Source organism: Barbatula barbatula (assembly GCF_947034865.1).
Source record: "Barbatula barbatula genome assembly, chromosome: 21".
Lineage (NCBI taxonomy): Eukaryota > Metazoa > Chordata > Actinopteri > Cypriniformes > Nemacheilidae > Barbatula > Barbatula barbatula.
In genome coordinates, this window is record NC_136784.1 from 8,015,483 (window position 1) to 8,040,637 (window position 25,155).

General features: G+C 37.3%; 3 protein-coding genes across 3 annotated transcripts; 1 reads left to right on the forward strand and 2 right to left on the reverse strand.

Moving 5' to 3' along the window:
• Positions 1-3,682: 3,682 nt before the first annotated feature.
• Positions 3,683-14,612, forward strand: fam83hb (family with sequence similarity 83 member Hb). The gene is made up of 6 exons (XM_079485182.1): positions 3,683-4,218; positions 7,600-8,068; positions 9,374-9,538; positions 9,728-9,852; positions 9,952-12,766; positions 13,374-14,612. Exons 2-6 carry the CDS (start codon positions 7,619-7,621, stop codon positions 13,392-13,394), a joined length of 3,576 nt encoding a protein of 1,191 aa, XP_079341308.1. The 5' UTR covers positions 3,683-4,218; positions 7,600-7,618; the 3' UTR covers positions 13,395-14,612.
• Positions 14,613-14,819: 207 nt separating this feature from the next.
• On the reverse strand, positions 14,820-17,121 carry LOC306910490 (synaptonemal complex central element protein 1; the record flags this gene model as incomplete). Its single annotated transcript, XM_079485067.1, has 9 exons — positions 14,820-14,911; positions 15,119-15,185; positions 15,323-15,386; positions 15,515-15,604; positions 16,061-16,115; positions 16,289-16,336; positions 16,433-16,507; positions 16,628-16,687; positions 17,106-17,121. 9 exons carry the CDS (start codon positions 17,119-17,121, stop codon positions 14,820-14,822), a joined length of 567 nt encoding a protein of 188 aa, XP_079341193.1.
• Positions 17,122-17,515: 394 nt separating this feature from the next.
• Positions 17,516-24,983, reverse strand: LOC306910704 (uncharacterized protein). The gene is made up of 14 exons (XM_079485466.1): positions 24,902-24,983; positions 24,147-24,181; positions 23,975-24,046; positions 23,748-23,881; positions 23,544-23,657; positions 23,324-23,381; positions 22,480-22,560; positions 21,808-22,392; positions 21,556-21,699; positions 21,139-21,281; positions 20,638-20,754; positions 20,435-20,492; positions 19,814-19,879; positions 17,516-19,101 (listed from the first exon to the last, which is right to left on the reverse strand). The coding sequence occupies exons 2-14, from the start codon at positions 24,169-24,171 to the stop codon at positions 18,407-18,409; spliced, it is 2,292 nt and encodes a 763-aa protein (XP_079341592.1). The 5' UTR covers positions 24,172-24,181; positions 24,902-24,983; the 3' UTR covers positions 17,516-18,406.
• Between the last annotated feature and the right edge of the window lie 172 nt (positions 24,984-25,155).

The following is a 25,155-nucleotide window of genomic DNA, read 5'->3' on the forward strand; positions in this document are numbered from 1 at the left end:
GGGTCAAATCAGGATTGGTTTTTAGACAGACCTGCAGCAATCTCAGTTTATCTAACACCAAAACAGCTCCTGAGCCATTGGTGTATTCCACCATTGTTTCTCAAATGCATTGATCAGTTGTACCACTTACAGCCAAAATGCTGTCACGCTGGCCATGCAGCTCAGTGCTGTGAGAAATGCCTGTGGTCAGTTGTTATAGTGTGACAAGGATGTTTACATAGAGTTCCAAAGGAACAGAGTTTGAGATAAGCAACTTAGTCCATTAGCAGGAGAGTGTATCTGAGCGATGAAACTTATTAAACCATTGATCTTAGATGAAACACTTCACTACACTAGATGTTTCTATGGTCCTATCTGATTGGTAAAATATTTTTTGACATATAGGGATGTCAGCACGAGGTGTGATTCATCTGTCAGGTAGCAATATGTGGCATTAGAATACATGTTACAGCAGCTTTAATAACCAGTCAACCCTGCTTTAGTCCACTGTTTGACCTATAGCTAATTTTTACACCGACAGAAACTTTATATAGCATACACAGATGTATTTTACTTAAACTGTGAGATTATGGAAATCAAGAGTGTCATCAATGTAAAAAGGTTTGTTTAGTTATACAATTAGAAATACTAACAAAAGTCCAAAGTTTCAGGAGTCAAGATGGGCATGTGCTCATTCTACTTCACAACTCCATCCTTCCTAACTCGGTTTACATCTCTTACAACCTTCAAAAAACTACTTAAAACCCATCTTCTTTGAATACTTGACAGACATTATTTAAAAAAATAATGTACACTAACCCTCTCTCTTTCTCTCTACAGGTCTAGAGAAACCATGTCTATCTTTTGTTGAAACTAGCAACTTTGTATTAGCACCTATTGAATTATCGCTCCTGTATGACATATCACTTAGTGCTCCCTGAACTCTTCGTAAGTCGCTTTGAATAAAAGCGTCTGCTAAACGACTAAATGTAAATGTACTAATGCACTCCTTATGACTACACTGAAAGAGTTCACCACCTGTCACCATTTTTCTGTTTTCTAAATCTTTCACAAAACATTTTTATTTACATTGTGTAGGGTTCTACACTGGATTTAGATTTTTTAGATTTAACTCCTGACAAGTTGCAAGTAACACAGTGAATTGTAATACCACTGTCTTTAACTGTTAAAACATAAAATAGAAAATTGGTAGCATTTCCAAGTCACTCAAATGATTGTCAGTATATTGTGTGTGTATCACACCTATAATACCTTAAGAATTAGATTATTTGTATAAATCATAAATCACACCAGCTGTCCAAATATGGTCATTTACAATGTTATGGATGTAACATTTTTAGTCAAAACTTGTGTTTATTACCAATATATTGAATCATCTGTTTATATTTAACTAAACCCCTGATGAAAGAGTCCAGACAAAATATAAGTCTATGTACAAGTTGTCTATTTTAAAAGAGGGAACATTTAATGTGTTATGAATGTGTGAAAAAAATACCTTACATTTTCTTTATCTGTGTGAAAACAGATCAGATGTATAAAACAATGACATCATACATGATGAATTCTAAGACTTGTAAACTAATTATTCACATACATAATTACATCATAGTAAATCCTGCCCCAACTAAACAGTTTCATTATGCAGGATAATAATATGACTATATGACTCTGGATTACAGATTGGTGTGTCATTTATCTTTGTGCATGGGTTGGGTGGTGAACATGTACCAGATTTACAGGTGTGAAATTAAATAAGACCTTTACATAATTCATTGAGTTGATGCACAAAGTGTTATCGTCTCAATAGCTTTAGGGGATTTACATTTAATGTACAAATATGCAACTTTTCAAGTCTCAGCAGAAGAAAATATCTCACATCACATAACAACTTATTACTGGTGTGACAGAAATGTGTCATCACACACAGACAATAAACAAACACTACAAATGCATGACACATGGACGGAAAAAAATGACTTATTATAAACGGCCATGACAAAGATAAAAACAAGTGTATTTCCAAGCTGGCAAATTATGTAAATTACGTCAAATGCAACATGATCATAACATTGTTTCGGCCATATGCACTTATAAGTAACTAAAAACCTAAAGATGACCTATAACGAAAGCATGCACACTGAGTGTAACTACCTTAGGGACAAAGGAAGCTTGTTAGTATGTATCTGTGTGTTTTCAAATGGAAGGGAGGAAAGATCTATCCTGTGTCACATGATACACAGGTGTGATATTACAGAAGGGGAGGAGAATTGTGGGTGGGACCACGCAGAGGAGCCTGCCAAACATCGAAAAGGACGTCCTGTTACGAAAACAGGGTGCTGTCTTAAAGTTCACTAATCAATGAGCACATACATATACAGGTGACTTTAACATGCTATTTCTTGTTTTTATGTAAAACAAAGAAGGGTTTGTAGAAAAGTAATCTCAAGTTATTTCATAACATTTCAGCTTGCACAGTCACAATGAAATCTTTTAGCTGGGAGGCAATATGTTGTGAGACAGAACTTTGTCTTATACTACAATGCCCTAAAGCTGAAAAAAATATGATGACTAGGATGACTGTTCAAAAAATTTAGCCTGTTTTTACACAAAAAAATATTTTTTGTAAATAGATATAGCACGTAGAAAATTGTTGATCGAATTGTTTACAGGCCCATGTTTACAAACACAAGAAGCAGTGTGTACTATAGACACCTGAAAGTAAAAAAAGAGTACTTATACGAGTCAATACATTTCAATGAAAGTGGTCTTGTGTAAATAAGGGACAATGTATGTGGTAAATGTTCGCATAAAAATACATATTTGCTGTATATTATGAGATTTGAGTGACCTCATGTGTGCAAAGTCTTGAGCCTGTGTACACAGCAGAAAAAGTAGGAATGCTGGCATGTATGTGCGTACAAGGAACGAGTGTGTCATGGGTGTGGTCAGTGTCTCTCAGTTGTGCTGGCACATTCTTTACAAGGCTGCACCCATTCTCACACCCGCCCTTACCTTGGTGATTGCTAAGATAAGTTAAATATAGCGTATATATGCACACAATCATACAAAGGCCTAAAAATATTTCGAATGAAACACAGAAAATCATTAAGTAAAAACCAAAGTCCTCTCTTACAAATCTGCTATTTTATAGTGGAAAAAGTGTGATTATTAAGAAAAGTTTTCCATGCTGGTTAAGGGTGAAAGAGTTGGCTGCTTTTGAAGTTTCCTTTTGAGGGTGGGGCAAATGTCTACAGTATTACTCCACCCACATGCATATGCACCATGCATGTGCCTTTGCGCACTTAGATGTAAAAATAGTAAAATAAATAAGAAAATTACCTGCTTTCAAATGGGCTACTTTTGGATTGCTTGAATAAAAAAGGACTTGCACAACCACTTGTTTTAATTCTTGGAAAAGAAATGTATCTAAAATATATGAACTATAAGTAAGAAAGTTAAATATTTACATAAACTATACATTTTTATAAATTAAAACGCATGTGCACCGCAACATGTTTCGATGTGGCCCTCACAGTCACGTTATTTCCCCGCAATAAAATATTAAATATAAATGCATAATAGGTATTTTTCGTTGCTTTTGCTATCCTTAGCACATACTATACAAAAACCCAACGACATGGGTGTGTCTTTGTCCTTTGAACAATCCACCATCTGTCTCTTCGCTTTGGAAAGAGGAAGAGAAGGGAGATATGGGACATGGAGTGCTTTTCTGAAACTACACAGAATGAATTTGTACGCGCCCCGGCGTGTCGTTTATGCAAATGCGCACTCCTGCCCCAAAGCATGCTGTTAACGCCTGTTGCTGCTTTTCCACCTCATAGTCGGCATTATAACTTTATAGTTTCGAATTGTTTTATAGACATTTTTCATGAAGGTGAGCAGTGACGCCTGGGATGATTGGGAGGAGTTACACGACAGAAATTCAAAGGGCTGTGCCGTTCGTGAACCGAGCGCTGTGTTATCTTAACTGCGCTAGACGCACGGGCGGGCAGGACTCGGCCGAACGCGAACAGGTTTCGCCAGGGCTGGTTTTCGCCTTGAAGCTGAATAGCATTTGGGTGGGGTTCCACCGACATCAGGAATGCACCGCGGATGCGTTCGCTGAACAAGGGGTGAATGCAGTCTACTTTTTAAGGACGGAATAAAGTTTCTTGACCGACGACTGCTAGTAACCCCACCGTTGTTTCCACGCTGAAGGTAAGAACACCAAAAGTCTTCACTTCCTATACAAAAACGAGCGCATGAAAAAGTTGATGGTTGACAGCGCAGACCTGTAGAAACTCGCTAACAGTAGGCTACTGTTTCTCCACGAGCTACATTTGATCGCTTTGAACTTCTGAATGACTGTTCAACGTCCTTTGTATGGCATGTTTATAACGATTTGAAACGGCAAAGTCAACAATCTCTGAATTACTCGTGCATTCTAGATTTACATGAAGTATTAGGCTATAAGTCATTTTAATTGAACAGTAATTTGGGGAGGATGGAACATACAGTAGCTTTGACAACTGGTTTGCAACGTGATGATGACTATGTTAATAAGTGTTTATAAATGACTTATGCACTGTTCAATGTATTCTTGTATTTTTTACTATCCTTATTGTTAGTATACGGTTTCGTTTGATCTTTGAAATGTTATGGTGTTCCTTTATCAGCTAGGACTTTGGTTAGGGATTGGTTCGGGATATTGATATACGTTCATCATATTGTATTCTGACTTCTAGGAGTGACTAGTCCATTGGTCTTAAGGCATTGCACAACTTAGGATATTAAATTAGCAGCAGTCAGTTTTTCTGTACTTGTTTGCACTGATTCTTGTTGGGTGAGGTCCAGGTAACTATGCCGTGGACTGAACTGGGTGCTATAGACTTTCTTTCATCATTTTTCTACCCACAAATAACAAGTCTTTCATCTTAAACTGTACTTAGCATCATGTCATTTCGCACCTGTATGACACACAAGATATTTTGAAGAACATTGGTTACCAAGCAACATCGGCCCCATTTTGTGGACACATAACTACTATGACGTTTCTCAAAATATCTTCTTTAGTGTTCCATAATAAAATCAGTCATACGACTTTTTTTCAGATATTACTTAATGTGTAATTATGGTTGGTGACTGACTATATCCTGCTATTACTTAAAACAAGTTGTTATTAATGTTTTGATCCTTTTATAATTTTCAGAAGTTGCCGAATATGTTATTCACAATGCCTTGTGTTTGGTATGGGTTAAGAGGCACTGAATACAAATGAACTTATAGGGGAACACAAAATAATTCTTGGAGATGTTTACGTTAGAAATTATTTGGGAAAGATGTCTAATATTGCCTCCACGTAGGCCTGAGATGAAGATCCCTGAAATGTGCCAATTGGCTTAAGGTGGACCAATCTTGATAAAGAGACAGGAGCCAATTCATGTGGACATGACTTGAGAAAAACACACTAGGTACCACTGAAACGTTCAGATATTACATTGTGCTGATGTCAGACTCTTTAAGGAAATGTTTTATACGTTCTTTTTTTATACCCAAGTATAAAATAGTTACTGTCAAAGGACAGATCTTAAATACATATAACGTAACCAACCTTTCAAAATGAGGTACTTTGTAAAAGTATATAACCGCCATCTAAACTTAAACATAATAGATCACAGTTCTTGCAAAGTAAAAGACAAAGGTAATCATGACAATTTGCATTCTGATTACTTACTGTAAATAATGATTATGAGCATTGCTCATCCAATAACATACAACGTGTATGAAAATACTTAAGTAACACATTAAGGTATTGCATCTTGTCATAGACACTAACCACATTGAAACATACCTGTCACATATCAGTTATACCACCCATTTTTGTGATATCCCAAGAATGCAAAGCATCTTCAACCTAGAGAATTTCCTGTTCGGTCTCGAGATTAATGATGTTGTACATGAGAGCTTGTCTGCACGAGTATGTGTGTAAACACATAACTGCAATGTGTATCACCTGTGTAAGAGTACAGTCCGTGCAGGCCCTCAGCTATGAAGCATTTTCATATGACTCAAGTGTTCCCTCACCTAGCATTAATGGAAACGCGCATACGTTTTATAATGTTTACTAGCAAAGGATATGTTTGTAAAAATCAAATCACAAAAAAATGACTTCGACATGTCTTGAGATGACAATTAGAAGTGCCTGCTAGGGAGAAAACATGCACTTTTTGGTAGGATGCAAGACCCAGTTAAGAAACAAAAGACCTAAAGACATTGGATCTCTCACCACCTCAATGTTAGCAATGTATCGGGTGGTGCATTGAATATTACAGATGTCTATGATATACAATGTAAATTAGTTGGCAAAGGTTTGAATAGCGTTTTTACTAGTCATGTAGTTGATGCATAGGGAGAACACAACTACTAGATCATTTGCACACACCACTGTTTATAAGCATGTAAGATTGCTTCTGATTTACTTTAACCATTTCTCAGATTTTACTAACCATGAGTTCAGTCTTAATCAACAGAGACATGTAAAGCAAAGCAATTTCTGGTAAACTTGGTTGAATCTGCTCCAACATGATTTACTGGTCTGGGTGTCAACCCACATAAAGCAACATGCCGACAGCTTTATTTGCTGATTAGTTGGGGAAATTGAGTTATGATAATAATGAAGACTTTTCACAACAGCATAGATCTAATGTTGCATTTTAGGCCCGAAAAAGTTATCGTTTTACAAAACTTTGAGAATCTTCATCGTTTTCCTGTACAGCCGGCAAGTTTACTATCACAATGTACCATGAATCAGCTATGAACAATCAGCATACCATGAATCAGCTGTAACGTTAATTTACGATCTGCTCAAAGTCTCATTTCGAACTTGCATAGTTAACTCGGTGAGTCTCTTTCACAAGAACAACAGCAGAACACTCCCCTCTTTCATTCCGTCACATGTTTCTTCAATTTTCTCTTCGCTTCCCCTCTTGCCCGCAATGAGTCACTCGCCAACTGGCTGACACAGTTTCTATGGCGATGTCTAAAATACAAACAAATGTACACACACACACAAGTGCCTACAACCTTCATATGTCAAAATGTGCTCTGACCTTGCTTAGGGGTCATTGTCTAGATCACAGAAAAACAAGAGCTCTATGTAAACAGAGTCAAAACGATTATCGGGCAAAAACCACAACAAGATAAACCACAAGAGGTTAAGCTTTTGAAATGCACACAGTCTATAGTTATTATCAATAAAGCAGACTTTGACGCGTGAAACCTCTCTTGCATGATTTGTGATTCAACAGTGTGAATTGTTTGTGGAGATACTATACAAATGTGAGAAACGTTTTAGATTAGTGTGCAATTTTTGTTGTCTTCCTGTTCACATATTTTATAAAATATTATTATATATATTATAATTATTATATTGCTAATCTGAACTAAAATTACATTGCAGACCTTTTAATAATATAATTTCTTACACAAACCTGTCTTAACTAAAACCTTGTGCAAGAATTCATAATGAAAAAAAATCTGACTGTCAAATTGTTTAACTATTCCATTCCTTACACTTATTCTAAATGTTCCATTTCTCAGGTTGTTTCCCTGTTCCATCATGGCCCGTCGCTCCCAGAGTTCTTCTCTGGGGGACAATCCAATGGATCCCAACTACCTGCGTCCACATTACCGGGAAGAGTATCGCATCGCCATCGATGCACTGGTGGAGGAAGACGTTGAGGGCTATTACAACTTCTTACAAAAAGCTAATGTAAATGACTTCTTATCAAGGTCTGAGATTGAATATATTAAAAGAACTGTACAGACACCACAAAGCACTGGAAATCTACCAGAATTGCCTTATGGGGAAATAGATCAGGATGAATCTTCTGACACCTACTGGCCGATGCACTCTGATTTGGATGCACCAGGACTGGAGCTCGGGTGGCCTCTGCCGCAACACAGCTTTATGGGTCCCACAGAGGTCACAACGTTGGTAAACCCCTCGGTTCCTGAAACGCTCAGCATTAAGGAACAGGCCCGCCAACTCATCAAAAATGCTCATCAGGTAAGTGCTTTGAAATGTTTACTGTAAATAAAGTCAGACTGGATTAAAAAACAAAGTTTTGCACATAATAGACTTACACCCGTGTCTACACCGGACACACAGCTTGTTCTAATGGGATGGTTGTGTCGCTTCCAGTGTGGAATTTTGTAAAATTATAATGGGTTCTAATGCGTTTTCTTTTCTTTTGTCGCATCGTGCCCCATCCGGTGTAAACACAGTGTTATAGGCACACTTGTTTTTTGCTAGTTTCAAGTTTTACACGAAGACAGTACTTTATAGATTTTTTCTACACTCACCTGAAAGAAAGGGTTGAGTCATATGTTAGTTCTGAGAACAGCTGTCATCTAATGGGGCAGACATATTATAGCCCACCCTATCCAGAAAATGCTATTTTAAATGTTGTTTGAACATATCTGTGTGTCAGGAGTGTGTGTACCGAACCACCCTAGAGGGGTAAAAATCCACAGATTCATTTTTTCCCCAATAAACCCCAACAGTCCTCTTGAACATAACGTGTTTGTGCATTCACTCATAGAGAGCATGTTTTCAGATTTTATAGATATGATGCATCTGTCATGTCAACTTTCATTTATAAGAGCAATGTGCCAGAGCTGTGGTGTATTTTGAGCTGAAACGTCACAGACACATTCTTTTATATAACAAATATTTTTATATTACAAAGCTGTCATATTAGTAGTTTTATACTTTTATAGACGGTTTCAGAGGCAAAAAGTTAAACAAATGTAATGTGGCCCAAAATATATTTCCAGTAGACCTCCGCAAAGAATCAATATCTCTTGAGTAGATTTAATTGAATAGAATTAATATACAAAAACATATTGATAGAAATTCATATTAATAGAGAATAGAGAATTAACTGTAGAATACATAGTTACTGTATTTTATAACCAAACACATACAGCAAGATAACTTTGGGTCAGGCACGTGTGTCTGATGAAACCATCTATATGGGAATATATGGGAATAAGATTGCAAAGCTGTACATACATTCACCATAAAAGTAAGCCACAATATTTCAGTGAGTTATTTAAGCTCAAAATACTAAACATGTCCTTCTCAAAAACATAATTCAAATGACATGAATATTGGAGTTGCACCTTGCAAAAAAATCCCAAGGCGCGTGTAAAGTTTACCCCATAACTGCATAGTCCACTCTCATACTTGAGACACACTGAGCTGGTTGGTTGGGAGACTGCTATGACTTGCAACTCTTCAAATACCCTGATGCACAGTTAGATGTGATTCCTTAGTTCCATTTTAATTATTACTTTCTCTTTCCATCAGGTAATTGCAGTGGTGATGGATATTTTCACAGATGTTGATATATTTGCTGATCTTCTGGATGCTGCAGCACGTCATGTGCCTGTCTATATTCTGCTGGATGAACACAATGCCCATCATTTCGTTGCTATGGTTACGAGCTGCAAAGTTAACCTGGAGATGATCCATGTAAGATCAACTTGCATCAAAGCAAAATGTTTATGTTAAAATGCTTAAATAGTTAAATCTACCTGTAATTTAAAGCAATTTATAAAAGTGTCACAATGTATAATGTAATAGTTTGAATCTCTTAAATTATATTAATCTTATATTACAAAATGCTTATATTGCCGTTTATTGTGATGTCAATGGTTACAGATGATACGGGTACGGACAGTGGCGGGCGTCACTTATTTCTGCCGCACAGGAAAGTCATTTAAAGGTCAGGTGATGGACCGGTTTCTTCTGACAGACTGCAGAGCGGTGCTCAGTGGAAACTATAGGTGGGCTCATTGACATGATTTGAAGTAAAACAAAATATTTAATTTTATAAAAAAATGTTTGCTTCGTTATAAATGGCACATTTTTTTCTCTTTTTTTAGCTTCATGTGGTCTTTTGAGAAGATCCACCGCTGCATTGCCCATTTGTTCCTTGGAGAACTAGTTGCTGCTTTTGACGAGGAGTTCCGCGTCTTGTTTGCGCAGTCTCAGCCTCTCGTTGTCGAAAATGCTCTTGTACCCATGCCACAGGACAACACAAGCAATTACTATGGAAACCAGTTTGGTTTAAATAGGACTCAGTCACTAAGGAACCCCAAAGGATTTCTACGACAAAAAGAACTTTCTGCTTACCCTTTTGGGGATCGTGTTGACTCTGTACTCCCATTTCGGAGGGATGACCCCTTCCGCCACACGCTTGATCCAGGCGCAGGTGCTATGCAAGTCACAAACTATTCATCGCAGCAGTTAAAGATGCAACAGTCATTCTTGGATCAAGGACGATCGATGTTCGCTTCCAGGCAACTGGAAATGAACGCCTTCAAGAGGCACAGCTATGCCGAGGGCACCCGGGAGACCTACACCGCGTCACGTCAGTTCATGAAACATCGGGTAATGAACAACTTGGAGGAGAGTGAATCACAGTACCAGAGAGAGCAGCATTACTATCAGGGACAGGGTGAGGGTGTAGGAACTGATTTCGAGCATGGGCGCTATGACCGCATTGCATATGGAATGCAACAGACAGATCAATACTCTGATTCTGCATATCCCCCTGAACTTGAAGCACCAGGAAATATTAATGTTTTATCCTCTGAAGACCTCCATGGTGATTCTGCAAAACAATACAATGCAGGGGGGCGCTACGACCCGCAAAGCCACAAGAGGCCTGCTGCGGGCCACGCTTATGCCTGTCAGAATTCGCCAACTCAGCCTAATCCTCCGGACCAAAAGCAAATGTTCACCACCGTAGAGCAGGGACCACAGTCACAGGACCCGAGTGTGAGGCAAGGCTTACGTAGCTGGAGAATCAACTCTTTTCTCAACACCTTTGAAGATGCTGGAGAGGAGGGCCTTAATCAGCCAATGGGTCCAGATGCTTTTGATGAGCAACAGCAACAACCCGACACCAGACCACATTATTCAGAGGCACCCGCCTCATCTTTGAACACAAGAGAACCTTCGAATATCCAAACTAAGCCTAACCTTGACTTCCGGCCACGCTATGGAAAACCCATCATACCAGACAGGAGTCTAGTTAAAGATATAAACTATGATCTGGGTCCTACAGGAACTGAAAGTTTATTGAAGCCAGCCAGTTCAGCAACGTCACTAGCATCATCGACAGACAATGACAAAGAGGTGGAGGTTCGAGAACCTAGAGAGATCAGCATTACAAAGCATGAGTCATTCCGAACTCGAATAAACCCAATGCTGCAGAGGAGCTCAAGATTACGCTCGTCTTTAATCTTTAGTTCCTCTAAATTGGAGCAACACAGCTCCTCTCAGATTAAATCTGGTGGGGAGTTACAAGAGGAGAAAGAGGAGAACGAGCCTGTTAGGTACTCATCCATTGTGGCAGAGATTCTGGAGAAGAGAAAATCGCTTTCAAGAGAGCCTTATGACTGGAGTAAGCATAAAAGAACAGATGAGAAAGATAGCAAAAATTCATCGACAGGAGATCTAACGGCACTCAAAGATGCTGGCAAAGGGGAGCCCATCAGAGAAAAGGAGAAGCCTGACATCCCAGTAACTGAGGACCAAAACAAAGTTACACAGCTGACAGAGCCTTTAAAAACTCAGCCAACATCTTATCTAAACATGAACGATCCAGCAAGCCGACTTCAGTACTTTAAAGACCTGGCAGCAAAGAGAAAAGCCCCAAAATTAGATTTAGGTACAACAATCCGAGAACCCGCTGTCGGACCAAAGTCGGACAACGCTAATATTTCACATATTGTAACTACAACCAAATTTCCAAATGTATCCATTACTACTTCACAGGAGTCAACTGTAATAACACAAGACCCTGTAGTAATGCAACCAGAACCCACTGCTAAGCACCCAGACATCCCACCAAAACCCAAACCTTTGGAACTCAGTGTTGACAAGAAATACACAAACAGTCAACCTCTGACAGAAAACAAGGCTGATGCATCAAAGAAAGAGCCAGCTAAGGAACCCACCAAGCCAAATAAGCCTTTTCCCTCAACCAAGTTCTTAAAACCGTTCAAAGCCCCCCAAGCTCGTCGGATCTCATGCGGTGAGGAGATTTTCACAGACGCAACCGATGCTGAAAAGAGCGAGCTAAAGAAATCTCGCAGTTTCAGTTCTTCGGGCATAACACCCACAGAGTCCAAAGAAATCCTAACCCGTCAGGGATCCAATGCCTCCATAAACCTTGTGGGTTCTGATGGCAAAGATACAAAGGCCCTTGACTTCCTGAAGAAACAAACACAAAGATTAAAAGGTTTCCTAGTGCCAAAAGGAGAAAAAAAGAATTCAGGCTCTCCAGAGGACAAGACGATGAAAACAGTTCATGAGGTACAAGAGGAGCCCTCGGACAAAGAGAAACCTTCAGAATCCGAAAACAACAAACCCAGTACTAAATCAACACAATCGCGGTATCAGTCATCTACCTCTAATGTGATATTCAGCAGCAACCTCAGGGACGATACCAAGGTCATTCTTGAGCAAATTTCTGCAAATAGTCAGAAGAATAGACAGGAATTGGCAAAGCAGGCTGAAGAGTCTGGGAAAGCCGAAGGAGACAACAAAGATGACGTTTCCAACTCATCCTTTCAGTATCAAAGCCAGAAACGGTTTGGACGCACTCCGGTCAACCCGCAGGAGAGGGACAATCTGCTGAAGAGAATAGAAAGCATGCGCAAAGAGAAGAAAGTCTACAGTCGCTTCGAGGTACTTTAACACAACCGAAAAGTGTGTTGCTGGGGCTAGACATTTTTAGAGAAGGCACATGAGAATGATACAAACAATCACATGAAAAACAATCACACAAGATACAAACAATATCCTCATAGAAGATTTTCAGTAAATTTGAGTATGGGACTAAATATATAACTGTAATGAAAGCATTTCATGTAGCTGATAATGCTCAATTATATTTGCTGTCATATTTATATTTCCCATACCTGTTTTATTTATTAAATTTGTGGTTTGTTGAACAACCTACTTATTAATTATTTTTATATTAAATATCTAGATATTCTGTGCTATTTAATCATCTGTTTCCAACCTAATGTCTAATGTGTTGTTAATGCTTTTACCTGTCTTTAAATTTGCTTTTTAAAACTCATGATTAGAAATGTTCGCAAATATTTCCCTTTTTTGTATTTCCCTGCAAGACTTGACCCTGTAGTCGCTACCTGAAGCTATATTTTTAATTGAAACAAGTTATTTCAGTTAATGTATGATGGTAATAAATGAAGAATCTCTTTACTGCTTATGGGGATGGCTTGGTGTGATCATATTTGTCTCACATATCTGTCACTCTACCTCTCAACAGATGGGCAATAACCTGGGATAACAAAACATGGAGGAAGGGACCAATGTTTCCTAAAAGAACTGTACAGAAACCTGTAAAGTTGTCCCATCAGTAAAAACATGCCTGATATTGCTGTGAAAAGACACAGAAAAGCAAGTAAGTTGCTTCAGATAAAAGCATCTTCTAACCGACGAGAACCCAAAATGGTCTATGGAACTCATAAACAGACGACGAAAATAGCACAACCTCAAATATGAGGACTCTCGCTGCAGCAGGAGGAATATTCCTCACTCTGTGCCAATCTGAGCCCAAAGACAATTTAAATTGCCCTTTTATGGAATCGAGCATACCTCAAAACAGTACTCGCACACAATTACTGCAAAACAGAAAAAGAAATCAGACCAAAGGAAAGTTTGAACTTCCAGAGACTTTTCTCAAACTTTTCTTTTTTTACTGGAACATTCATGTCATATGATGTGCCGATTCTAACTTTGCTAAGCAAATTAACATGTCTGGGCAGAAGCTGAGATATGCTACGCAGAAGGCACCAAACACACTTTAACTAGCATACGTTACACAAACACTACCAGGACATGTTTCACTGAAAATGGTATGACTCTGTGCGAATGGATTTCATACAGAAAGGAAAACAACATGGTAGACAATGTTTCTATATTTGAAAGGAGCACACAAAACTGTCGAATGAGATAACAAGAAAGTATGCAAGGTATGTGTGAAAGTGACAGGAATGAAAGGCAAGATTTCGTTTTCTCTATTAATAGATGGCTGTCAGGGAAGTCAATGATATAGTCACATGGAGGGCTGGGCTGCAAACTCAAGAGTTTTATTACAAGGAACAAGAAAAAAGAACTTGCAGTATATTGATATCAAACCTACAAGAAATGTACATTTCTACATGACTGTGTTGTCAGGAGGAATTGTAAAATATGATGTTGATAAAGGCGTTCTCAGGAGGGGGCTTTAGCCTGTATTTTGTCAATGCAAAATGTAATAACAGACAGAAAGGTATTACTGAAAACCAAAGAATTCCTATAGCGCCCTAATAAATTGTGTCATAGGACTGATCAATGCAGACTGGAAACTGATCTAATGAGGGTTATTGATGTGTTGGAATTTGGTATTTATAGTCTTGAAAGTCATTGAAATGGTTTATGTATATAAATACCAATTTGGGTAATCTAGACATGTTTACAATTTTTTTAATTGTCATATAAATTCTGAATAAATGTTTGATCAGCTTTTATATTGTAGCTATGGATGTGTATAGATTGAATATTCATTTTTATGTTGTCCAAATGGGAAAAACAACACAGTGTGTTACGGAGAACGGAACGGATCACCTAATGTGGTTCTCTAGTAATCTAATATAAAGCTGCAAAACAGTTTTGTAGATAAAAAGGTAAGAACAGATAAATGATGCTCACATAAGAATGCAAAATATACAATCTATGCTTGGTCAAGAGTATCCATTTGCAACATTGAAGTCTGAGGAGGGCTTATCCTGTCCAGCTCGGCTAGCTGCTCCAGCTTCTGCTGCTCTATAGGAAAAACATACAAACACACAAAGTAAAAATATCATTTTATTGTGAGAATGTTGTAAGTGCACGTTTAAAATCTGTCAGTATAAAAGTTGAGATATCAGCTTCAGACAGGGTATTTCGTAAAAAAATGTTTAAATGTCTAAATAAAGCTAGAGGATAAGTAGTGTGTATAAAACATTAATGGTTGAATAAAATAAAACATACCAGCCTTCAGCAACTGCTCAGTTGTGTACTCTGCAGACTGGATCTCTGCTGGAAGTCTCTGAGGAGTCTGAAATGAGAACATGGAGAGTAAAAGGAGAATTTTTTTTTTCTGTGTATCAAACACAATAGAAGCAAAAGGCCTACATTATCTATACTAATTACATTTACCAGATAAAGTTTTTTTTGGTATTTGGAGGCACTTACAAACACAGTGGACAAGTTTTTGTGCTGCTCCATCAACTGCTGGAGCTGATTCTCAAACTTCATCCTAAAAAGAGTTGTAAGCTGTTTTTTAGCAATATTACATTTTACATATTGTACGAAATGCCGTGCTACATCATTGTTAGTTACTATAAGACACCAGTAGTTATTAACACTGTTAAAAATAAGTCATACCGAAGTTTCCGGTGTTTAAGTTTGGTTTCCTGGATCTGAAAGCAGTACTGCTTCACCAGTTCATCTTTCAGATGGTTCTGCTCAAGCTGCCTAAAGTTAAGAGTTGGACTTGTAATGCTTATCCGTAAATATGATCTATTTTAAAGGGGTCATATGACATGGGTAAAACGAATATTTGGAACATCTGGTTCCAAAGCAATTGTACTGACAGGTACTCCCACCTCACTTGCGTATACATTTGTGTGGTCTTTGTCCAATCATACCACAAACTGACAGAAATTTGGGGGTGTGGTTACACGAGGCGTTTCAGGCAGGTCTAGGTGAGCATTCGCTTTAAGATAGAATGCATATTTTGTTCTTACACAAATTTTACGTGTCTAATACATGCATGGGCAACATATAACACACCAAAGACACAGAAAAACACGCATGCACGCCATATGACCCCTTCTGTAAAATCCCAGAACATCCATACTCAAATCATTTTTAGGATAGGAGTTTCACAAGATGTCCTATTTGCCAATAAAAGTGTTTGTTTATTCTTACCTTTGGGTCTCTTGCTGGAGGTCTTCACATTTCAGCTGCAGAGATCTATTTAACTCTATGACAAGAGAAAGCATTTTAACATTTTAAAAATAGATCATAGATTTATAATAGATAAATAAAACAAATTCAAACATGGTGATGACCAGTTCATTGGAATACTGACAAATAAAAGGATCCTATGATGTTATACAAATATCAAGTGTTGGATTTGGTTTTGTAGTAGCTCACCTTCCTTTTCATTTAAAGTTCCTTCCAATTGTAGAGCTTCAGTAGTTACTATAACAGTGCACATTGGTCTTGTTTTAGTCATGTAAAAGTAAGATTGATCATTCATACTCATTAACTAATGCATGGTTAGGTTCATATACACACAGGCATCATCCTCCTCCTTCATAGCACTTCTGAGGATCATGGTTTCCTTCACCTCATCTTCAAGGTCCTTTTTGGCTAAAATGAATATGCAGAGGTTTAGTTTTGATTCATACAGACTAAACTACACAATGTAAAATTTGTAAAGAGGAAAATATGCAGGGTAACTCAGGGCATCTATACAAAGGTCTAAATGACCTTGCTGCAATGTCCTGAGTTTGATGAACAGGTCCTCTGGCTTCAGTTCTGCTCGCCTGACTATAAAGAGAGAAAGACAAGAGTGACATTAAATACATCAAAGGATGCTCTTTTCTTCAATCCTAGAACAGGACATAGATTAAAAATATGGTTGTAGCCTATGGGTTGGGCACACTTCATGTAATAAAGTTAAGTAAATAAACTCATGTGTGTAAATAATTGTGATTTGTTTCAATAAAATCAATTACAAAGCTTGATTATCTTTAATAAGATGTGACAAAAATGTTGAAAACAGTTATCTTGTCAATAGTTAAGTCAAGTCATACCTGAGAGTTTTTGTGTTTTTGAAATGTCCCCAAAGTTGAACATTGACTCTGTAAAAACAACATTAGCAACTGCGACAAAAGGTCAAATGATTGACTGCTAACGTAGCTGACTAGTCAACAAAAAGCATAAAATACTTATTTTTTCAACCCACCAAGTATCACACTCATTCTAGCGTCAGTTCGGATATAAATACTAGGAGATCTTTTAAAAATTAAAGAAATAAATAAGTCGATAAAACGGTTTTATCAGGTCCGGTGAGAAGTCGGTTGATAAAGATCTTCCTCGCGCTGGTTTAAAACCTCGCGCTTAACCTGTTAACGTTAGGTGCTCATCTGATAAACAAACCAGTAAAAAAACTAGTTATTTATAACTCAAAACCCGATCGTTTTCTGCAGATGCGATGAGTTGGATTATACATTCAATAAATCAGTACGTTTTAGCTACTTGAATGAAATTACATTATTCATCTGTACAGGTGAAAATATTAACCTCTGTATGGTTAGAAACTGACACCTTGTCACCATCATGTGGTAAATCATGGCACTGCAACCACTGGTTGTTAGAGCAAACATTTTATTAAAGAAATTAATTAATTAACCAAAGGAATTCAACTTATTTCCAATAAAAAAACTTCCCTTGATATAACAACAATACTGAATTATCCATTATAAAGCTAAATAAATTGCACAAACATAACCATTATAATGCTCTGCTTCTCGGGTGGGATCACAGACTTGAATGTTGGACAAATAAAAACAGAGATCCGAACATTTACAATAGAACACATCTGTTGTCCCCCAAAAATTATACACGACTACTTACACACATTTTAACAAATGTGAATTGACAACTTAATTGCAAACAGGATTCCAAACCAAATCCATGACATATTTGTTCATGGAAAGCTGCATTGAGTATTTAATATTTTTGTTTGTTTCTAACTTATTTTAACTTAAGGGACATAAGAGATTGTAGAACCAGAAACAAATGATCTAGCTTTAATACCAATTCAAAGTAAATGCTACAGAACAGGAACAAAATATAAAAATAAACACCTGGTTAAGTAATCATGTCAAAATAACAGATTCATTACTATTGACACAGGTTCCCAGTTATTCTAAACAAACAAAATAAAGAATAAAACTATGACAACGATTTTTTAACCAAAATAATATAAATGAAAGCAGTCGTTTTCAACATTTCAATGACTTGCATTACATTTAGGATAAATACAAAACAGATGTGCTGTTTTTAATATAACTAGATAGACGTTTCTAACTAATTCAGTGATAGTTGTTATGTGTTGCTGGTGCTACAAAGCTGTAAATTCTTTCTCTGTTGACTACATCGTATTCAATTCAGAAAGTTATGAATCAGAGCACAGGATACTTTTCTGATCTTTCGAGAACCATTTGTGCTTCCATTGGAAAAGCACTGGACGACTCATTCTTATCAGTCCCACATGTACCTTGTATACTCATGAAGATCACTTGCACTGGCCCCAGCAATTTGCCTTTGCAAGATCCAGTCATTGTCATTGAAATCCTGCACTGGCCAATCCTCATATTTGACAGATGTCATATTCTCCAGTGAATCACATTCTTCACGTCTGAGAGAAGGCTCGACCACTTGAATAGCTTGAGAATGGTCAAATTGCTCTTCATATGCATACGGAGCAGGGCTCATGGCCTGATCCTCAAACATACGTCCATCTACGCGAGAGACCTCTGTGTGTGTATAGGTGAGTGAGGGGATGTTTGCCTCTGGGAACACATTTCCATCAGAAAACCGCTGTGTATTTCGGATTTCTGCTGGGTTGAACACTGTCAGTGGGCACCCATGAATGCATGTTTGAACTTCAGACTGTCTGTTGATCTCTAAAGTCATCACATTATTGTCTGTGTCCTCAATCTCAGGTGCCACTGTAGCTGTAACCCTCAGCGGGTCTCTCTCAATGACAACAGGACCCTCCTGTAGTGACAGGCTTACCTTAAACACAGGGTTCTTGAGACTTTTAGTACACATGACATTTGACGGATAAACTTTCTTCATTTTTTTGGAAATCTGATGGGTTGAGAGTGGAGCTTTGTCTTCATTTAAAGGGGACTGTATAGACCCTGCTGGGCGTTTAAGATCTTGACTGGGACCTTTAGAAACAGGAGTATGTGTCAATATCTGTAATACGCAACAAAGATCTTTAAAGAGTAAATATTTTGTGATTTTTAAGGTCCTACTTTGGTTAATAGAGTGTCCAACAACAAGATTACATACATACAAGGTGTAATAACTTTTATCATTTTCTAATTATTATTACCTTATTTTTTGACTGAATCTCAAATGATTCGTTCGTCGATTCATCCATCTTATTAACCTCCTTACTGTCAGCCTACTCTAATCTGATTGGTCAGAGGATCTAGTCTGCTGTGATTGGTCAACTGTGTACAGCGTCACAAATGTAACGTAGTCGGGCATTACACAGAGTGATGCAAATCCGACCTGAACTGATATTAGAACGACAGACGACTCGCTCGCATAACGTTGTTATCCATTCAATTTCGGCTTTACAACTTCAACATTATACACTGCATGAAATGTAATTTTAAGGACATTGTAAAATTTACTCTAACATATTTCCCTCTGACACATCATATGTCCAAATGTGCTGTTTTTCAGAACATGCAAAAACACTGTACTTTTTAAATGATTAAATACGGTTTTGTCCAAGTTGACAAGCACTTTTTAATACTTTTTATCGGTTAGATATTTGCAAAACCTGGTGGCAAAAATATAGGGTGACTAATAATAATGATTTGTGACAAAAAAAGATTTCAGAAGGGCAGGAGCTGTATGTAAGCTAACCTGCGGTTTTGTTTGGTGTTTTGTTGAACGGCTCCACACTGGCTCCACAGTTCAACAGCTTCATACCTTTTTGGTTAAAAAAAGAGATAAAAAGTAGAATGTTATCAAATAGTAATACTTTAAAGGAGTAATTCATTCAAAATCAAAAATCCTATTTTACATTGCTTTTCTTCCAACAACTTTCTTCTAGTGAACACAAAAAGTGGAATTCAGAAATTCACTATTCAATGAAAGATCAATGATAACGGAATTAACATTTCTCAAAAATGAAAATACTCTCATTTATTCACCCTCTTGTCATATCAAACATGTATGACTTTCTTTATTTGGCAAAACACTAAAGGAGATATTTTGAACAATGTTGTTAATCGTTTAATGACAGTACACATTCACTTATATTGTACTGACACAAAACCAATGCAACATTTTTCCAAATCAAAAAAGCTGAAAGTCATACTGGTTTGAAATGACAAAAGGGTGAGTAAATGATGACAGAATTATCCCGAAGTATGAATACCAATTATATATTTCATCTCAATTTCCCCGCCTATTACTTACAAGGTATAAAAAATACGTACAGACTCAGTTCCCCCCTTTGATGCTTTCAGCTGCTGTACTTACACCATTGATAATCCCTGTGCAGTACCTCACTAATGAGACATGCAGACAACCTCATCACCTACAGAACAATATGAAGTTAACACACAGCTCTGCACTTTCATGTTTTGCAAACATTTGCATAAAACTCCCAGAGAACTGGAAAATCAAAATACATCATACATTTGACTTATTTTACTTTGGACTTATAACTCCATTCGCAGTACCTTTATTTGGCCCCTCCCATCTTCTCGTTCTAGTTGCATAGCAACGTCCTCAAGCATCTCATTGATGTTGCAGCGTTCAAGCTTTATTTTGGAAAAGAGTTGTGGATGGAGAACTTTCTGCCAACATGAATGTTTGTTTGGATGAGTACATTTAAAACAAACATACAAATGTTAACAACATGCAACAGCTGTCAAATAAACACAAAAAATGATTTACAAAATTACAAATCTTGCTAACTTACAGCTGCACACATTAATTGCCAATAGTTCACTTTCTAATGAAATTAGCAAATGTTATGGAAAGAAACCTGATGATACTATTCTTTTCATTTACATTTTTTTTTTAACTTATAATAATAGTCTTCGTCCTTGGTCCCAACATGTCTTTGTTGTTTTAGCAGTTTATGAAGCTAATTCTAACAAATACCGTACAAGGAGAATATACGGTTGTGGGCATACAGTAAGTTTCAGACGTCAAAGGAAAACACTACAATTACTTACTATGTAGTTAAGTTGATGCTGACTGCCAGTCAAGTGACTGAGAATTTTTTGCTTCTTCAGCTTCAAAGAACACAGTTGACACAGGTAACAGAACGGAGGTGGATTTCCATCCACACTCTGGCACTTAATAACAGCCTGCAGACCTGCGAGACACACGCTCACGCAACATTTTACACAGTGAACCTGAAAAAATGCATCTTTCTGTATTGTGATTATTTTGTTGAATTATCTTATATTTACACATTATGGCCCATTTACACAAAACATTTTATCTCAACACTAAGCTTTCCCCCAAATAGCAGTAAGTTTTTAGTTAGGAGTTTTCTCTTATTTACAAAGACACTGAGAGCAACTTTTATTAAGGAATAGCAATAAATCTTAAGCTAAGAGAAAGGGTTCATAGATGGATCTACTCACCGATAAGAGGCTTTTTCCCATTGTATATTTCTGGAGAGTCCTCAATGGACTGAATTTGATCAGAAAGGTTTTGAGTCTGAGTGGCAGAGTTTCGTGATAGCAGAGGAATTTTCTTTTCCAAGGAGGTATGTGACAGAGTCTCCACTGTTGGTGGAAAATTACAAGAATTATACAAACGAATGATTCGTTAAGGGCATGTGCATTCTTTTTCATATTTAATATTACAAACGATGAGAGTACAAAGTACACTACCATGTGCATCAAAGTCTGTGCTGACTGGTTCCTGAGAATCAACCTCATCATACGATTGAGTTAAATCACATAACAAAGGTGACTCCAATGCCCACCTTTGGGTTATGATGGGCTCAATAAATCTGACCGGCTCTGGAGTAGCGATTAAACCATCATCGCAGAAAGATTCTTGCCTGTTGGTTACATTCTGGGTTTTCTCTGGCACAATGTGGCTCACAGTAAAAGATGAAGTTTGCAGCTGGGCTTCGTATGCATAAGCAGTTTTGGCCATGTGTAATGAATAGCCAACTCCAAATGGGTGGCTGAATCCAGTTCCTCCACCTTCATTCTGCCATGGGATGGGACCCCAGTGTCCTGGTGGTCTGGCGACATGATGAACAATGTCTTGGTACTGAAATAAAGGTGTGACGGGACTTGAGGTTCTAGGGGGTAATGGGGTTTGTCTTGAATGCGTCAGCAGAGAGAGAGGCTCACTTATAACCGAACACTTTGACATCACTGGTGGAGTAGATACATGCTGTGTTGGGGCTGTACTTTCAGTGGTTATGTTGTCACTGTTTTCAAACTCCTGCAGCCCCTGAACACCTTTCACAAAAACAAGTTAAAACATATTTCATCATTCAGTATGATATATATTTTGGAAAAAATAACAGAACATGGCAACTTGCAAACCTGTAACCAGGGTGTCATGAATGATTGACTGAAGTTGATTTGGATCGCGAGGATTCTTAATCTTGTTCAGTTTACTAAAAGCTAAAACAACAGAAGAGAATAAGAGCATTATATGGTTTACATTAAAATGCCTCTTTAAATCTTATGACATAACACTTGATATAATCACATTTCAAGAGACATATATAAAAATACACTACAAATAAAAACTAACTTACAAATGAAATCCTAGGCTTTGGTAAAGGGTTTTAAATAATAAAATAATTTGACATATTTGGTACATTCTCAAGTACTCTTATTTTACTAAACAAAAAATGTAGGGTAAGGGTATTAAGTGTACTGTACTGTAATGTAAAAATAGTCTTAATGTTGTGCTTTTCCCCACAGGGAAATAGTTCCCATAACTCCACCCAAAACAATTAAATTCTGTTATGAATTACTCACCCTCTGGTTGTTCCAGAAATGTATACATTTCTTTGTTCGATTTCACAAAGAGATATTTTGGAATAATGTTAGCAACCAACAGTTCTGAAGCACTATTGACTGCTATAGTAGGAAAAAATATAATTTTTTTGGTTCTATTGCACACAAAAGAAGATATTTAGAGGAATGTAGGAAACAGTTCTGGGGCACTTTTGACTACCATTTAAAATAGTCCTACTATTACAATCAAAGGTCCTTCAGAACTGTTGATTGCCGACCTCATTCTTTGTGTTCAACTGAACAAAGAAATGTATACATGTCTGGAACAACTAGAGGGTGAGTAATTCATTCATTCAATTTTTGGGTGGAGTTACCCTTTAAACAAAGGAGTGATGCAATAGGATTAACATAAAAGACAAACCAGCAGGGATAGGCCATGATCTCAACTCTTTGTATATGATTTCCTCCACAAATAGAACCTTATCAGAAAAAAACATAAGATTGAAGGGATTTAACATATACAAATATCAGTAAGCATTTCCTGAGAATCAAACCATTATTTTGGCTTTTGCAAAGTTTCAAATAAAATGCAGGTGGCATTTTGATATAACAAAACATTTAACATATCTTCCCAGTTTTACCTGTACATGACCTGTTCCCTCTTTCTTCTCTACAATTGTTGCAAGATCCATGAGAGGGCGAGCCAAAAGAGTCAGATCGGTATAAGACCTCCACCCATGTGCATGATGAGATTTCTGTTATGGAAATTGGACAAAAACACAAACATTTAACGGCAAACAAAAAAACGAATAAAACGTAAGCAACTCTTAAAAACATTAACCCACAATATAGTTGTATCTGTGGAGGCTGCCCATGATATGGTTTCTGATGTCTGTCCTCATTATTCTGAGAAAGCAGACATCACAAAAGTACACGGCAGGCTGGTTGTAGGTCCACATCTCTGTTATGCTGTTAAGACCTGAAACATCAAACAGATTTACACACATACTAATTGTATGTGTAAAATTCATGACATGTACTCAATTAATTAAGATGTTGCGATCTTTCTCACCAATAATGGGCTGTGCTCTGTTTACGCTGTGCAGATATGAACGTATGGCATTATAGAGGTGGCTGTTACGCCCTGGAACATAATTTATATGAAAATAATAATAAATACCAATTCCCAACAAGCTTACAGAACAATTGCATTAGAGTGTGAGTGTGCTTTGAACAATGCAAACCTGCATGACTGCTGGCAGAACACATGATGGAGCCACTGAAACAAAAACAGAAGAGCTCGATGAACGACTAGAGGGCGAAAGAGAGAAGAAATACCAAGAGGGTCTTATCTGGTCTAAACTATTTCCATGACTGATTTAAACACGTGGGGGGAGTTTAGTTTCCAAGAAATGTGCAGTCAGTAACTTTTTTCTTTTCAATGAACGGATGAAAGAAAAACCTGCAACAAACAGGTACTGTTAACCACACATAGTTTGTATAGTACTTTGGTAGCAATAAAAACATAAAATCGCATACGAAACTACAAATAATTAAAGTATTATCATTAGTTTATGATTATCTGACAAGTAACGTAAAGGCATATAAATAAAATTATTAATAATTAAATAACTAAACTAATTCATGACTCTATGAATCGCAAAAGAAAGATTTTGTATAATTAGTTAACGTTATATTAGCCTAAACTTTAATTAGGTGATCAATATAGACATAGGGAGAAAACATGAAAGCAAACAGTCGAGAAAGCTTCGTGTACATCGTCAGATGATCAAATACACCATTAACTTGCAATGTGACCGTTTTTGTTTGATTCTGAAACTGCCGATAAAAGATTGATCAGACGCCATCCCGTCCATGCACGAGCTATTAGCTTATCGATTACGTAGAAAGAAAGGTGAAATTCAGAAACTTGGAGGAAAAAACAAGTTTAAAGAAGCAGTTTGTCAAATGTTTAAAAAAAATGAATCTCTTTGCCTACCTATTTTTCTCTAGTGTGGGTGCAAGGCAAGCGTGCCTCTCTGAGGTTTTGGAGACAAGCGTGGCGGATGAATATTCATCAATACGTCATCACGTCGTTGTGAATATTCATAATATGGGAACAAAATTGAATTGAATTGAATTTGAGGGTTTTCTCACTTGTGTCAAATGTTTTTCATAAAAAGTAATAAAGAGCACACACACTTATGCACAAGGTTATAGAAGAGCACGCACAAAGTTATAGAAGCATAAATG

Excerpts from the sequence above, each read along its gene's own strand:
- fam83hb (XM_079485182.1), top strand. The coding sequence starts at position 7,619 with ATGGCCCGTCGCTCCCAGAGTTCTTCTCTGGGGGACAATCCAATGGAT. Across the intron at positions 8,069-9,373 it reads TCATCAAAAATGCTCATCAG|GTAATTGCAGTGGTGATGGA; the intron begins GTAAGTGCTTTG and ends TCTTTCCATCAG. Across the intron at positions 9,539-9,727 it reads TTAACCTGGAGATGATCCAT|ATGATACGGGTACGGACAGT; the intron begins GTAAGATCAACT and ends CAATGGTTACAG.
- LOC306910704 (XM_079485466.1), bottom strand. The coding sequence starts at position 24,171 with ATGTGTTCTGCCAGCAGTCATGCAG. Across the intron at positions 23,658-23,747 it reads TCCACAGATACAACTATATT|AAATCTCATCATGCACATGG; the intron begins GTGGGTTAATGT and ends TTTCCATAACAG. Across the intron at positions 19,880-20,434 it reads GCACAGGGATTATCAATGGT|GTATGAAGCTGTTGAACTGT; the intron begins GTAAGTACAGCA and ends TTAACCAAAAAG.